At 47.4% G+C, this 16,665-nt stretch overlaps 1 protein-coding gene across 1 annotated transcript in view; it reads left to right on the top strand.

Moving 5' to 3' along the window:
• The window catches only part of RNF17 (ring finger protein 17), a 215,496-nt gene that overhangs the window by 164,903 nt on the left and 33,928 nt on the right, over positions 1–16,665 (top strand). The window contains exon 33 of the mRNA XM_030561299.1: positions 10,472–10,597. Coding sequence (XP_030417159.1) covers positions 10,472–10,597 — 126 coding nt within the window. The remainder of the gene's footprint in view (positions 1–10,471; positions 10,598–16,665) is intronic.

Consider the following 16,665-nt stretch of genomic DNA (forward strand, 5'->3'; position numbering starts at 1 on the left):
CTTGGTATCTTCGGCATCTCGGTCCGGCACTCGGTTCACAGAAACTGCTTGTAATTGGTACCACTGACAGGCTCATGGGCACAGGTACCGAATCGTTGGCACTGAAGGACAGGAGTAAGCACTCCTCTAAAAAGACGCTCTTGGTATGCGAGCCTGCATCAGTATCGCCAGCGATGGCTCAGTTGGCACAGGAGCGACTGGTGCAGACACTATCCAGTCTCCCTGACACTGCCACAGATGCTAGGACCATTGGTACAAGCAGAACTCTGCCATTCAAAAGATGTCCACATGCTAGTACACCTGAGTCCCCTCCCCTCCGTACCGAGACTTCTGCACCTATAAAGACACAATCCTCCAGCTTGCACAGGCATTCTGGCACACACCAGCTTTGTAAAATTTTAGGACTGGAAGAGTCCTCAGGAGGTCTTCTAGTCCAGTCCTCTGCACTCAAGGCAGGACTAAGTATTATCTAGGCCATCCCTGACAGATGTTTTGTCTAACCAGCTCTTAAAAAACTCCAATGATAGAGATTCCACAACCTCGCTAGGCAATTTATTCCAGTACTTAACTACCCTGATAGGAAATTTTTCCTAATGTCCAACCTAGACTGCCCTTTCTGCAATTTAAGCCCATTGCTCCTTGTCCTACCCTCAGAGGTAAAAGAAAACAATTTTTCTTCTTTGAGTAGTGTCCCCGTTGGTGCTTCACTTTAGGTGTGTTTGCACCCCTGCACTTGTAATCAGATTTGTAGTATCACTGCCTGGTTGGATCACACATGCACTGTCCCCATCTCGCACAATCTCAGGTAGTTGCATAGCACCATGCGCCAACCCTCTTTCTCTCTCTTCTCCCCCTCCCCCGCACAGTTCTTTCTCAGCCTCCCTTAGGTATAGCATTTAGAGCCATCATCTCCGAGGGGCATCTTCTTGCTAGAACAACAACATTACAAGCTTCACTGAATTCCACAGACACTGCAGTGTGGTCTGTAGCCACAGCTATAGTCAGGTGACATGCATTCTGGTTTTCCCAGAGAAGTACAATCGATGGTCAAGGATCTTCTGTTTGAAGACCGTAAACTGTTGCAGCTAGAACTGTGTCCCTTCATATGTTGAAGGATTCCAGACTGATGCTGAAGTCCCTGGGCATTTACACACCTATGAACAAGAAAAAAGAGGACAACCACAAAGGCAGTACGACCCACAGAGACAGAAGTCCGCAAGATGACGACAGCCCCAGCCTTCAAAATCACAGCATCCTCCATCAAAACAACAATTTTGAGGTGTTGGTCCAGGATTCCCACAGTTTCAAGTTTTGGAAACGCCTGCTACCTCCCATCCATTCAGAGACTGACCCCATTTCACCCAGCCTGGTAGACCATCACGTCAGACAGATGGGTATTAGAAATAATTGATGATGGCTAATCCATTTCATTTACCTCCATTCCCCCCCTACCCCCCCTACCCACCATACCTCCCTGTCCCTCTTCGGGGATCCCTCTCACAAACATCTACTGTGATAGGAAGTAAACCACCTCATACATCTAGGTGCAGTAGAACCATACCAACACAACACAGAGGGAGGGGATTCTATTCACATTACTTCCTAACCCAGAAAAAACTGAAGGCTGAAGGCCCATTCTTGATATAAGAAAACCCAACAAATTTGTGAAGATCCAATACTTCAGGATGGTCACACTGGCAACCATAATTCCAGCACTGGAAAAAGGAGATTGGTTCTCAGCCATCAACCTCCAGGATGCATGTTTTCATATAACAATACATTTAATCACACAGAAGGGTCCTCAGGTTTGTTTTAGGAGCAGACCAGTTTCAGTACAGAGTACTGCCTTTTGGACTATCCACCATCTCTTTGGTTATTTTTGAAAGTCTTCATGGTGGTGGCAGCTCATCTCCACAGACAAAGGATCATAATATTCCCCTATTTGGATGATCGTTTGCTGAAAGCATCAACAGCATGGGCCAATAGAAGCTACTCTTTTCACACATCTTGGGCTATGCAGTAATTGTTTACACACATCCAGGGCTGCGAATAAATGCACAGTAATCAACATTAACACCTGTGCAGAAACTGGAGTTATTGGAGCCTACCTTAGTTCTCTGGAGGCTACAGCCTCTCTGCCCCAACAACAGTTCACAATATCACTCAATTTGATCTGCACAACATTAGACAGTCCCCAGACATCAGCTAGGACTTGCCTACAACTGTTGGGCCACATGTCTGCATCGATGTCCATCATCCAACACACTCGACTGCATATGCAATACCTGCAAGCCTGGGCCCAGACAGTCTGTGTCCTGCACAGACATGGTATAAACAAACGCCTCATGATGCCAAACAAAGTAAAAGACTTACTACAGTGGTGACCATAACCAAACAATGTTTGTGCAGGAGTCTCCTTTGTACAGAAGCCTCACTATGGACTGCTCCCTACTAGGTTGGGGGGCACACTCACACTGTCTAAGGCTGTTGGACCCCGTTGAAATCCCTCCTACATATACATTTACTGGAGTTACAAGCGGTTTGCAATGGCTGCTCCCATTTCCTACCTATGATCAAGAACAAAACCATAAAGATCCTCACAGACAATAATGCTTGCATGTTCTATATAAACTGGTAAGGGGGGATGTTCACACACTCCATGCCCGGAAGCCATGCTACTTTGGATCTGATGCATCAGTTACAACATCAACATCTCAGCCTCCTACATATCAGGATGCCAGAAAACCATTGCTGATGTGCTAAGTAGAAAACTCTCCCAGGACCACAAATGGGAAATGGACCCCCGAGTACTATGGAATATATTCAAACATTGGGAGTTCCCAACTATAGATTTTTTTTGTGAGAAGTAAGGGACAGTCTGTTAAATAGTCTAGACCAACTACTCAACATGCATACCTACACAAATGGAGAAGATTTGCTATATGATGCCAAATTAAACACATCATGGTGGTCTCCTCTCTCTGGTATTGGACTATATATTGGAATTTAAGAAATCGGGTCTCTCCATAAGCTCAATCAGAGTACACCTCAAAGCTATTAAAGGTTCCACCATGAGTTATTGATTTTTTTCACCCAATCAGCAAGCATTTTCTTAAGGGCCTTCGTAACATTTATCCCAAAATACAAACCTCTACTTCATTATGGGACCTTAATCTAGTTCAGCGGTTCTCAAACTATGGATCGGGACCCTGAAGTGGATCGCAACCCCATATTAATGGGGTCACCAGGGCTGGCTTAGAGTTGCTGGGACCCAGAGTCGAAGCCCAAGCCCCACCACCCAGGACTGAAGCCCAGTGGTTTCAACCCTGAGCGGCAGGGCTAGGCTACAGGCCCCCTGCCTGGGGCTGGAGCCCTTAAACTTTGGTTTTGTCCCTCCTAAACTCCCCACCACCCCCTCATAGGGCGGTGGGGCTCAGGCTTCAGTCCCCCCTTCTGGTCTCACGTAGTAATTTTTGTTGTCAAAAAGGGATCGTGGTGCAATGAAGTTAGAGAACTGCTGATCTAATGTTAGGGGTTTTACTAGACAACCATTTGAACCATTAGCGACATATTCACTCCACCTTTTATGAAGGTGGCCTTCCTCGTCACCATCATGTCTGCCAGACGAGTGGGGGAGCTACGGGACCTTGTGGGAAACCCACCATACAGAACATTCTTCAAAAATAGGGTGACCTTAAGAACGCATCCCAAGTTCTTAAACTAAGATTGCCTCCTTATTCCATCTGAATCATCCTATTCATCTCCCATTGTTCTTCCCAAAACCCCATGGGAATAAACAAGAAGCAGCACTCCACACCCTGGATGTTCAAAGTGTGCTAGCCTTTTTACATCAAGAGAACAAAGTCATTTTTTAAAAGTCACCAAAATTATTCCCCTACATCACAGAACTCCCAAAAGGAGACGCCATATCTAAACAGACTGTCTAAATGGATCTCCGGATGCATTGACTTTTGCTATTATCAACAACAGCTTCAGCCCCCACCGGAGACCCACACATATTCCACCAGATCTCTATCTGCTTCGATAGCCTTTCTTAACAAGGTACCCATTATGAACATCTACAAAGCAGCAGCCTGGGTGTCAGCCCGTACATTCACACAACGTTATGCATTAGAGCAGCATTCATCATCAGATGCTCTAGTCACCTAAAGCGGAGCTGTCATAGGAACACACTTCAAAGAAGAAGAAGAGAAAGTTACTCACCCTGTGCGGTAACTGAGGTTCTTTGAGATGATTGTCCCCATGTGTGCTCCATTACCCTATCTCCTCCCCTCTTCTTCGGAGTTTTCACATTAAATGCTCTGTGGTAGAGACAAAACTGGAAGTAGGGTGTTGGTCGCACGGTGCTATGTAACTGCCTGAGGCAGTGCGAGACAGGAACTGGCACTGTGGTGCACCCACAGAGACAACTATCTTGAAGAACCTTAGTTACTGCTCAGGGTGAGTAATTTTATCTTCTCTCTCTCCTTATAACAAACTTTTTTATGTACTTGAAAACTATCATCATGTCCCGTCCCCCCCTCAGTCGTCTCTTCACACTAAACAAACCCAATTTTTTCAATCTTCCCTCATAGGTTATGTTTTCCACACCTTTAATATTTTTTGTTGTTCTCTGAACTTTCTTCGAGAATGATGGTTTGGTTTTTTGCAACAGCATTAGACTGTTGACTCATTTAGCTTGTGATGCACTGTGACCTCCAGATCTCTTTCCATAATACTCCTTCCTAGGCAGTCATTTCCCATTTTGTATGTGTGCAACCGATTACTTCCTCAGTGGAGTACAGTTTACCCCCACACCTAAGAGGTTGGAACGCCAGTACTTTGTCCTGTCTGAGGAGGCTGACTTTTTTTTTCCCTCAGACCCCTTCCAGAACACTTCCACCCCTACTTCACTAGTAGTGCATGCAGTGACTGAGCAGGCGAGACAGCACTCACGTGCCTCCACCCTCTTGGATAGGGCAGTGAAATACCTTGGCCTTCTCGGCCATAAGGCATACATTTCTGTGGCCACGCAATTCCACATCTCTAACAAGCAGGCTCTGCTAGTGAAGTTTGACTTTAATAACTATGCCAAGCTAACAGAGTTCCTGGAGAATCTGCTGCAGGACAAATAGCAGTGTTTCCAAACCCTAGTAGAGGAAGGTCACCTGATGGCCAAGGTCAGCCTCCAAACTGTGGTGGATGCAGCGGATGTATCCTCCCACTCTCTCACCATGGGTTTCATCATGCAGTGAGAGTCCTGACTGCAATCCTCTGGCTTCCTCAAGAAGATCCAGACCACCATCCAGGACCGTCCCATCGATAAGAACAAGCTATTCTCCGCAAAGACAGATGAGTCCCTCCACTCTTTGAAGGACTTGAGTGATGTTCCTGTCTCTCGGAATATAGAATCGTAGAAGATTAGGGTTGAGAAAGACCTCAGGAGGTCATCTAGTCCACTCCCCTGCTCAAAGTAGGACCAATCCCAACTTAAATCATCCCAGCCAGGGCTTTGTCAAGCCGAGCCTTAAAAACCTCTATGGATGGAGATTCCACCACCTCCCTAAGTAACACATTCCAATGTTTCACCCTCCTCATAGTGAAATAGGTTTTCCTAATATCCAACTTAGACCTCCCCCACTGCAACTTCAGACCATTGCTCCTTGTTCTGTCATCAGCCACCACTGAGAACAGCCTAGCTCCATCCTCTTTGGAACCCCTGCCAGGTAGTTGAAGGATGCTATCATATCCTCCCTCACTCTTCTCTTCTGCAGACTAAATAAGCCCAGTTCCCTCAGCCTCTCCTCATAAGTCCCCCAGCCCCTTAATCATTTTCGTTGGACAATGGCTTTGCAATCACATCAGCCAACTCTCTCAGTGCCCTCGGATGCATTGCATCCATCCCTGTGGACTTGTGCATGTCCAGCTTTTCTAAATAGTCAACCTCTTCTTTAACCTGTTCATATACAAGTTGGCACCCTGCCAGAAACAACAGGGACCACCTTTCTGGCCACGCTCCCTATGCCCCATACAACGTCATCTACCTTTGGTATCAGGAGCCTGCATGGCACCATCCTCAGTGCCAGGGCTTCTACTCCCAGTACTTGCTCAACCTGATCTCCAACTATTCAGTATATATTATCAGGAAAACCAGGTTCTGTATAGTGACACTCACTTGCATCATCCCCTGCCTCTCCCAGGGGGCATAGCTCTCGACATGAAGGATGTGTACTACCACATCGACATCCATCTGGCCCACCACAGGCTTCTTTGCTTCCATGTGGTTGACAACCACTACCAGTTCAGACTTCTCCCCTTTGACACTGCGATGGCCCCAAGAGTCTTCACCAAAGTCTTTGTGGTCATGGCTGCTCCAACTAAAACTACTGAGGTGGTACTCTGTGTTCCGTTTCTTAGATGACTGGCTTCTGGTGGCACCATCCCTCCCCAAGATGGCATTGGCCATCTGTCCTCTCCGCTCTCTTCTCACCACTCTCAACAGCTGTTTCAATGAGGAGAAATCTGTTCTTATCCTGATGCAGACAGTTCACTTAATCAGAGCATGCCTGGATTCTGTAGCAACTCAGGTCTTTCTACTGGCAGGCCATTTTGCTGCCCTGATGGCCCTACACTACAGCCCACACACGACAGTGCGCCGCTGTCTCTCTCTCTTTGGGCATATGGCAGTCTGCACCCATGTGACTCTGCATGCCCATCTGCACATGCTCTGTCTACAGGTGTGGCTCCTATCAATCTGCAGACCACACTTCGACTACCTGGCCACCACACTGATTGTCTCATGTCCAGGCCTCCCTCACATGGTGGACCAACCCTTTCAAGATAAGTACCTCCTTTGGCACTCCTTTTCCAACCACCACCCTCTCCATGGATGCCTCCCTAGCCAGTTGGGGTGCCCACCTGGGCAGCCATGCCACCCAAGGGGCTTGGACTCAGCATGAAACCTGCATACATATCAATATCCTGGAGATGCAGGCAGTCCGCCTTATCTGCCATATGTTCCTGCCCCGTATCTGAGCTCTCCACATTCAGTTCCTTTCTGACAATACCACTGTGGTGGCATACATAAACAGGCAGGAGGGCACCAAGTCCTAGTCACTTTGTGCAGAGTCTATCCACTTCTGGAACTGGTGTATCCACCAGAATGTCATACTCCATGTGGCATATCTCCTGCAAGTGCAGAACTCTCTTCGGGCACACTTGGATGGAGCTGGTACCTCAATTATGAGTGGGAGCTACACAATCCCACTTTCCATTCCATCTGCCGTGCCTGGGGCACCCTTCACTGGGACTTCTTCACCACTCACAAAAACTGGAATTTTTCCCTTTACTGCTCCTGGGGGACCATGGAGCATAATTCCCAGGGCAGTGTTCTCCTCCTTCTGTGGTGAGACAGGTCTCTGCTATGCCTTCCCCCATTCCCCAAATACTGTGCAGGATCTTCTGCAATTGAGCCACAGCTCTACTGATAGCTCTGTTTTGCTCTGATAGTTCTGGTTTTCATACTCTACGCCCGTCCCTCAATCTATTTCCTCACACTGCCAGACCTCCTCACCCAGCACCAGAGCAGAGTCCAACATCCCAGCCCAAGCCCAGTTCGCCTCACAGTCCGTGTTTTTGGATGGGACTCGCATGTAAACAGCCTGCTTGACATCGGTACATCATGTACTTAAACAGCAAATGAGAACATAAGAACGGCCGTACTGAATCAGACCAAAGGTCCATCTAGTCCAGTATCCTGTCTTCCGACAGTGGTCAATTCCAGGTACTTCAGAGGGAATGAAGAGAACAGATAATCATCAAGTGATCCATCCTCTGTTGCCCATTCCTAGCTTCTGGCAAACAGAGGCTAGGGACACCATCCCTGCCCACCCTGGCTAATAACCACTATCCTCAATGAATTTATCTAGTTCTTTTTCTGAACTCTGCTGTAGTCTTGGCCTTCACAACATCCTCTGGCAAAGAGTTCCACAGGTTGACTGTGCATTGTGTGAAGAAATAATTCCTTTGGGTTGTTTTAAACCTGCAGCCTATGAATTTCATTTGGTGACCCCAGGTTCTTGTGCTATGAGGAGGAGTAAATAACACTTCCTTATTTACTTTCTCCACACCAGTCTTGATTTTATAGACCTCTATCAAATCCCCTCTTAGTTTCTTTTCCAAACTGAAAAGTCCCAGTCTTATTAATCTCTCCTCATATGGAATAAGATGTTCAATACCCCTAATATGAATAAGATGTTCAATACCCCTAATCATTTTTGTTCCCCTTTTCTGTACCTTTTCCAATTCCAGTATATCTTTTTTTTTTGAGATGGGGTGACCACTTCATGCAGTATTTGAGATGTGAGCGTACCATGGATTTATATAGAGGCAACATATTTTCTGTCTGACTATCTGTTGGTTCCCTAATGATTCTGAACATTCTTTTAGCTTTTTTGACTGCCACTGCATTTTGAGTGGATGTTCCCAGAGAACTATCCACCATGACTCCAAGATCCTTCTTGAGTGATAACAGGCTAATTTAGACCTCATCATTTTATATGTATAGTTGGGATTGTTTTCCAGTGTTTATTACTTTGCACTTATCAACATTGAATTTCATCTGCCATTTTGTTGCCCAGTTGCCCACTTTTGTGAGATCCCTTTGTAACTCTTCACATTCTGCTTTTCACTTAACTATCTTGAGTAGTTTTGTATCATCTGCAGATTTTGCAAGCTCCTGTTTACCCTTTTTTCCAGATTGTTTATAAATAGGTTGAACAGTACTGGTCCCAGAACAGACCCCTGGGGACACCAATTTTTACTTCTCTTCATTCTGAGACGTGATCATTTATTCCTACCCTTTGTTTCCCTTTTGTGAGGGACCTTATCAAAGGCTTTCTGAAAATCTAAGTACACTATATCCACTGGATCCCTCTTGTCCATATGCATGTTCATCGCCTAAAAGAATTCTAATAAATTGGTGAGGCATGATTTCCCTTTACAAAAATTACGTTGACTCTTCCTCAACAAATCATGTTCACCTGGATGAGCTTCCACATGGGCTTATTATGCTGTGAAATGGAAGCGTTTCACCTCCTGAGGCACAGTGCCAGCATCTCTTCCTTAGTGATGTCTCTGTCCCGACCATCCTGGACTACTTCCTGGATTTAAGACTTCAAGCCTTTCCCTCAGCTCAGTCCAAGTCCACTTCATGGCACTTAGTGCCTTCCTCCCACCAATGGATCGCCACTTGGTGTTTTCTCCCCCGCCCCACCACCACCACCTGTTTTCTGAAAGGACTGATGAACATTTCCCACTAGTCCTTAAACCAACTCTACCACTGGAACCTCAATCTTGTACTTTCTGCCCTCATCAGACCTCCCTTCGAGCCCCTGGCCACATGTTTCCTCTCTCACTTATTCATGAAGGTCATATTTGTCATGGCCATCACTTCCACTAGGCAGGAAAGCAAATTGGGAGCCATGATGGCTGACTGCACCCATAAACTTACATTAAAAGTTTTGTTGCGTCTTCACCCTACGTTTCTCACAAAAGCGGTCTCTGAGTTCCACCTCAACCAGTCAATCCATCTCCCGGTCTTCCATCCTAAGCCACACTTCACTCCAACAGGCAGGACTCTGCACTCATAGGATGTCCATTGTGCACTTGTGTTCTACCTTGACAGGACCCACGTCTTTTGCACCTCTCCATGCCTTTTCATAGCCATTACAGAAAGGTTGCTAGGCCAAGCCCTTTCTTCACAGCTCATATCAAAGTGCATGTCTACATGCATCATAGAGTGCTACAGGTGGTCAGGATTACAGCCCACTGCTTCAAATGCAGCTACCTCCTCCTCCCTAGTGGACATCCCCTGGCAGGACATATACCGGGTGGCGACCTGGCACTCTGTTCATATCTTGACTACCCAATATGCCATCGCCCAGGGAGCAACAGAAGGTGCAGCTGTGGGCTGTGCTGTCCTGCAGACAGCGATACCTCGTTTGTCCTCATACCCCCCTCCAAGCTGATCGTTGCTTGATACTTACCTGCGTTTGGATACATATAGGGACCATCACTCGAAGAAAAAGAGGTTACTCACCTGTAACTGAATGTGTGGTCCCTATTTGTATTCCAATACCCACTCAGTGTCCTCTCTGGTACGGACTGCGCTATTCAGTGTGAAGAGGATGACTGAAGGACCGTCTCCCTGCATAGCTTCTTAACCTCACCTGGGGCATGAGGTAACATATACATACATACACATCAGTGGACACTGCTACTGAAAACTTCCTGCTCCAGTGTATGGTGCACATGTGCACCCAAGTTTGGAATACAAATAGGGACCACATATCTTGAAGAACCTCCAGTTACAGGTAAGTAATTTCCTCTTTCATGACTATTATGTTGGCAAAATCTCAGCCATGATGTTATGTGCATTATGGCAGTAGTCTACTTTGTTTTATTCAAACAGGAACGTCCAGATAATCCATGGGGCAAAGTATCTGTTAATCTTTATTTTGATGGGATGTCACTTTCTTCCTTTATGGCATACCACAAACACTGCATTTTTGAAGATTGTCAGGATATATCAAATCTGGTAAGTAAGATTTATTGTTTGTTTTTGCTGCTGTAGTGACTCTGAAAGATTAAACATTTAATCCATTTGAGGTTGTGACCTTTCCCCCAGGTTATTGTCATTATTACTGTGTCACATTTTTAAATGCCTTTTAGGTTTGTTGTATATTACTAATATCTGAAAATGTATAAATCAGCAATGTCAAAGGCATAGTTTGCAAGTAGAAACAAATATAGGTACAACTTCTTGCCAAAGTGACATGGAAATTCGTACGGAATTGCAAACTCTTTGCTCTTGAATTCATCCATAGTAACAGTGAGAACTGTACTGAAAATGATAGCTGCTTAATTTTAAATTTTATTAATGAATTTATTATTCTAAACTGATATAAAACTTATAATTCTTCGAGTGATTGCTCATGTGCATTCCAATAGGTGTGTGTATGCGCTGCATGCACGATCACCGGAAAGGTTTTCCCCCAGTGGTACCCGTCGGGTAGGCTATGGAGACACATAGAGTGGTACTTTTATGATGGTGTATATATGTCCCTGCCGACACGCCGTCTGGTCAGTTCCATCTTACTGCCGATGATGGTCGTTGGAACTGCTCAGTCCCTTGCATCTGCACGTGCCTTACCTAGTGGTTCTCTTGTTTTTGTGTGAATAGTTGTTTGTTAGTTAGTTAGTTATTAATAGTTGTAGATCAGTTTAGCTTACTTTAGGGGGTTTCCCCCGGTTCTGCTCTTCCTGGTGCCAGGGCATGCCTCGGTTGCAGGGGTTTAAGGCTTGTGAGTGGTGGGCAAAACCCACAAGTGATCCACACGCCCCCTGTCTCAAGTGCCTCGGAGGGCCATCAGACAGATAAGAGCCCAATTTACTGGCGCTTCAGACCCCAGACTAAGAGGGAGTGTGACTATCATCCGAAGCCAGAGCCAACACCGGCATCGTCAGTATGAAGCGCACTGGCCTCAGTGTGGGATGTCCCAGCACCGAGGAAGGACTCCACCAGGGAGCACCAGCACCGCTCCCTGGCCCGCAAAGCCAGCGCCACCAGGCGTCACTGTTCGCGTTCCTGGTGCCGCATAAGAAAAAGAAACCAGACGGGACGTTCAAGAAACAAAGGATGGATTCCAGTGGGGTGCGTCCTCTGGTGGGGCACTCGGTCTCGTGCTCAAGAACTGGCGCCATTGACTTCGAGTCATTGAGTCCGGTGAGAACGGACTCCCCTACCTGGGGCAGTTTGGAGGAAGAGCTTGACCTCCCCTCCACTCCGAACACACATGAGGTAGCTCGAGACCACATTGCCATGATGGCACAGTACCTGGCTATGCAAACTCAGGCACTACCAGTAGCACCAGCGACGGCACCGACTGCGGCGTCGAGCCCGGCACCACAGACGGCTCCAACATCCATCGTGGCACTGATGGCAGCATCGCCATTGATTCATCATCAGGGGAAGCCCGTGATGTTGCGGCGCCGATCTCCATCTCCCCAGTGCTGCTCACTGGCACCGTCAGGCTCTGCTCCCCCATGGTCGGGTACAGAATACTCATCAGAGTTGGACACTGAATCTTCTGTCTCCTGAAGCAGCCACCACCGATCCCGGTACCTTAGGCCAGCGGAACAACTGGCACCAGCCATTCCTTAGCCACCCCAGTGGCAGGGCCCAGTACAATGGCCCTTTTGGACCCCTTGGGCCTACCATCAGGCTCAGAGATCCAGGCCGGTATCTGTAATGTTGCCCCCCCCATGCACCTCGATCAGCAACGTTGCTGGCACGCTACATCTCTAGGGCCCCTGAGGACTCCATACAAGACAGGGCTGATGAGCTGCCACAGGCAAGCGCAGTCCCTCTTCCACTGATGTCGGTGGCTCCTGAACCTCCGGTCGTGGAGAGCTCTTGAGGTACCTGACCCAACCTCCAGAGGGGCCGGAAGACCCTGTTCCTGGAAGCTCTTCACTGGAACAGGCGGTGGCAGGCACATCTATCATTCTACCACCAAGGCCTGCTTAGGAGGGTGACAGTTAACCTTAACCTCCAGGCAGAGAAGGTTATGGAGGACACGGATCTGATGGTAGACATCCTCCTTCCCAAGGGTCCTTCTAGAGTGGCCTTGCCCCTCATAAGGACAATTCAGAACACCACGAGGGTGCTCTGGCAAACCTTGGCCTCTATACCACCAATGGCTAAAGGGGTCAAGAGATGCTACTTTGTGCCGCAAAAGTGCTACGAGCACCTTTTTACCCACCTGCAGCCAGGGAGTCTGGTGGTTGATGCAGCAAACTCCCAGGAGTAGCAAGGACAGCCAGGCCCTGCACCTAAGTTACGGGACACTAACAAGCTGGATCTCTTTGGCCATAAAGTCTATTCGATTTAGTAGCGAATCAGCAGGCAGTGCTTAGCTGATACGCCTTTAATTCCTGAGGGCCGGCTTTAGACCAATTCCCCCAAATCGGACCTCGCTCCTAAGAGGGCCCCGCGCCCAGTGGCAGGGCCTCCAGGAGGGGCAAGTGGCAGAGAATCCCTTTCCTGGCTAAAGGCTCCTTTTTTTAATTTTTACTCACCTGGCGGGGCTCCAGGTCTTCGGCAGCACTTCAGCAGCAGGTCCTTCAGTGCCGTCGAAGACCTAGAGCGAGTGAAGGATCTGCCTCCGAAGACTAGGAGCGCTGCCCGGTGAGTACAAGCCCCACGCATTTTTTTTGTGGTGTGTTTGTTTTTTTTTCCCAGTCATCCCTGCTGGGACCCCATTGAAACTGTTCGAATTGGGCCCCGCACTTACTAAAGCCAGCCCTGCCTGGAGCTTGTTGGCTAAATTCTGGGAGTTAATCCTGGCTGACTCTCAAAGAGTTTGGTGCATTCCTTGAAGAGAGTAGAGTGGTGTCTAGGACTGCCCTCCAGGCAGCAGTGGACGCGGCGGACTCTGCAGCTCGAACCATGGCCACTGCCGTTGCAATAAGACGCAGTGTGTGGCTCCAGGTTTCGGGAATCCCACCGGAGGTCCAGAATACCATACAGCACCTCCCCTTTGACTGCAAGGGCCTGTTTGCTCAAAACACGAACATGGGCCTGCATAGCCTAAAGGACTCTCGCGCGACTCTGAAGTCTTGGGGGATACACACCCCAGAAGAGGACACAGAACGAGCTGGCCGACTGCTTCAGTCGCTCGTTCCATGGACATGAGGGGATCCCTCAGACCAGACATGGCTCACTCGATTTTTCCAGAAGTGGGGCTCTCACTACATGTACATGTTCGCAATGTGGGGCAACAGGAAGTGCCAGAGGTTCTGCTCCTTCCTGAATCACAGCCCAGGATCCACTGCGGACGCCTTTCACTTGTCATGGATGGATCACCTGCTGTATGCATTCCCGCCATTCCCTCTCATACACAGTGTGTTCCTCAAGACTTGTCAGGACAGGGCTTCTTGGTCCTCATAGCACCGGCATGGCCTCAACAGTATGGGTTCAACATGATACTGAACCTTTCAGTGGACAGACGAGTAGCGTTCCCTCTCTGTCCAACCCTAATCACACAGGACCACAGCTGTCTGCAACCCCCCAACCTGGAGTCCCTCCACCTCATGGCGTGGAAGCTCCATGGCTGAACCCTCTTGAGCTTCAGTGCCTACACTCAGTAAGGAAGGTCCTGTTAGGAAGTAGGAGATCCTCCACTTGAGCCACATGCTAAGTGGAAGCATTTATCCATTTGGTCTCGACAAAGGGGAACTGAGCCACAATCAGCCCCAATTCCCATTACTTTGGACTATCTTTTATATCTCAAGCACCGAAGGTTAGCAATATCACACCTTGCGGCCATTTCAGCCTCTGGGAATGGTGGCGGGGGGAGGGGTTAGTGTTCGGTAACCCCATGGTGACCAGGTTTCTTAAGGATCTGGACAGACTTTATCCCCTGGTACAACAGCTCGTTCTCCAGTGGCACCTCAACCTGGTCCTGTCCTCACTCCTGGCCCCCCCCCCTTTTGATCCCATGGCTACCTGCCCTCTGTCCTACCTCTCCTGGAAGGTGGCCTTTCTGGTAGCTATAACCTCTGCTAGAGGGGTATCCAAGCTCAGAGCACTGATCTCTGAACCTCCTTATTACAGTATTTTATAAGGACAAGGTGCAGTTACACGCTCCTGCATTCCTGTCTAAGGTTTTATCCCAGTTTCACGTGAACCAAGATATATTTTTACCTGTGTTCTTTCCTAAACCCCATGCCACTAACAGGGAGCGCATGTTCCATTCCTCGGACATTAGATGTGCCTTGGCATTTTACATTGAACACATGAAGCCATTTCGTAAATCACCACAGCTCTTTATTGCTATCGCAGAAGGAATGAGAGGGCTCCCAATCTCATCACAGCGCATCTCGTCGTGGATCAAATTGTGTTTTAGGACTTGCTATGACCTGGCTAAAGTACCAGCCCCTCCATTTGTGGCGCACTCTACCAGAGTGCAGGCGGCATCCGCAGCATTCCTGGCGCAGGTCCCTATCCAGGATATCTGCAAGGCAGCAACCTGGTCTTCAGTCCACACTTTCACTTCATGCTACGCCATCACCCAGCAGGTGAAGGATGATGCTGTTTTTGGTAGGGCAGTCCTGTACTCAGCTATCAGGTGAACTCCGACCCCTCCCCTGGGTAACTGCTGGGAAGTTGCCTGTTGGAATGCACATGAGCAATCACTTGAAGGAAAAATGGTTACTTACCTCTCATAACTGTTGTTCTTTGAGATATGTTGCTCATGTCCATTCCAAATCCCGCCCGCCTCCCCAGTATCAGAGTATTTCGGCAAGAAGGAACTGAGCAGATGGCAGGTTGGCAGGGACATATATACACCACCATAAAGGCGCCACTCTAGGGGTCTCCACAGCTGATCTGACAGGTACCGCTAAGGGAAAAGCTTTCCGGCGATCATGCACGCAGCACGTACGCACACCTATTGGAGTGGATGTGAGCAACGCATTTCAAAGAACAACAATTACGAGAGGTAGGTAACCATCTTTTATGGACTTCATCCAAAAGGTACAATAGTTAACTTCAGAAAAGCATTTAAACTCTCAAATTATTTCTAAGGACACTTCTTAAGTAAGATATCTGACTCTCCCTGCTTCTTCTGATCTGGTTTCTCTAGAAGTGGCAGAAACTTCAGGGGGAGTGGCTTTTTCTCACCTCATCCTGAATAACATTTCCTCTTTGTGGAGAGGGAGGAAGCCAAGATTTTTCATCTATGCTTTGGTTTTGCTCCACTTTATATACTCACTGCTCTGCACTTTGTCAGAGAATCATAGAAATGTAGGACTGGAAGAGACTTCAGGAAATCAAATCCCGTCCCCTGTGCTGAGGCAAAACCAAGTAAATCTAGACTACCCAGATAGGTATTTGTCCAGCCTTTTCTTTAAAACTCCAATTATGGGAATGCCACAACCTCTCTTGAGAGCCTATTCCACAGCTTAACTACCCTTATAGCTAGAGAGTTTTTTACTAATATCTAACCTTAATTTCCCTTGCTTCAGAATAAGCTATTACTACTTATCCTACTTCCAGTGGACATGGAAAACAATTGTTCACATTCCTTTTTATAACAGCCCTTAACATATTTGAAGACTATTAGCAGATCCCCCTCAGTCTTCTTTTCTCAAGACTAAAGATGTCCAGTTCTTCTAAACTTTTCTCAAAGGTCAAGTTTTCTAAGCCTTTTATTTATTTATTTTTTTCTATCCTCTGCACTCTCTCCAATTTGTCCACCACTTTGCTGAAATATGGAGCCCAGAATTGGATACAGTACTCCAGCTGAGGCCTCATGAGTGCCAGATGCAGTGGGATAGTTCATCCCATGTCTTAGATCCAGCACTCCAGCTAATACATTCCTGAATTATATTAGCCTTTTTTGCAGCTGTATCATGTTGTTGACTCATGTTCAATTCACAGTTCATTTTAACCTCCAGCTCTTTTTCAGCAGTACTACCACCTAGCCAATTATTCCCCATTTTGTAGTTGTGCATTTGATTTTTCCTTCCTAAAGTAATACTTTATACTTGTCTTTATTGAATTTCACCTTGTGGATTTCAGACGAATTCTCCAATTTGTCA

The sequence above is a fragment of the Gopherus evgoodei genome, chromosome 1 (assembly GCF_007399415.2).
Source record: "Gopherus evgoodei ecotype Sinaloan lineage chromosome 1, rGopEvg1_v1.p, whole genome shotgun sequence".
NCBI lineage: Eukaryota > Metazoa > Chordata > Testudines > Testudinidae > Gopherus > Gopherus evgoodei.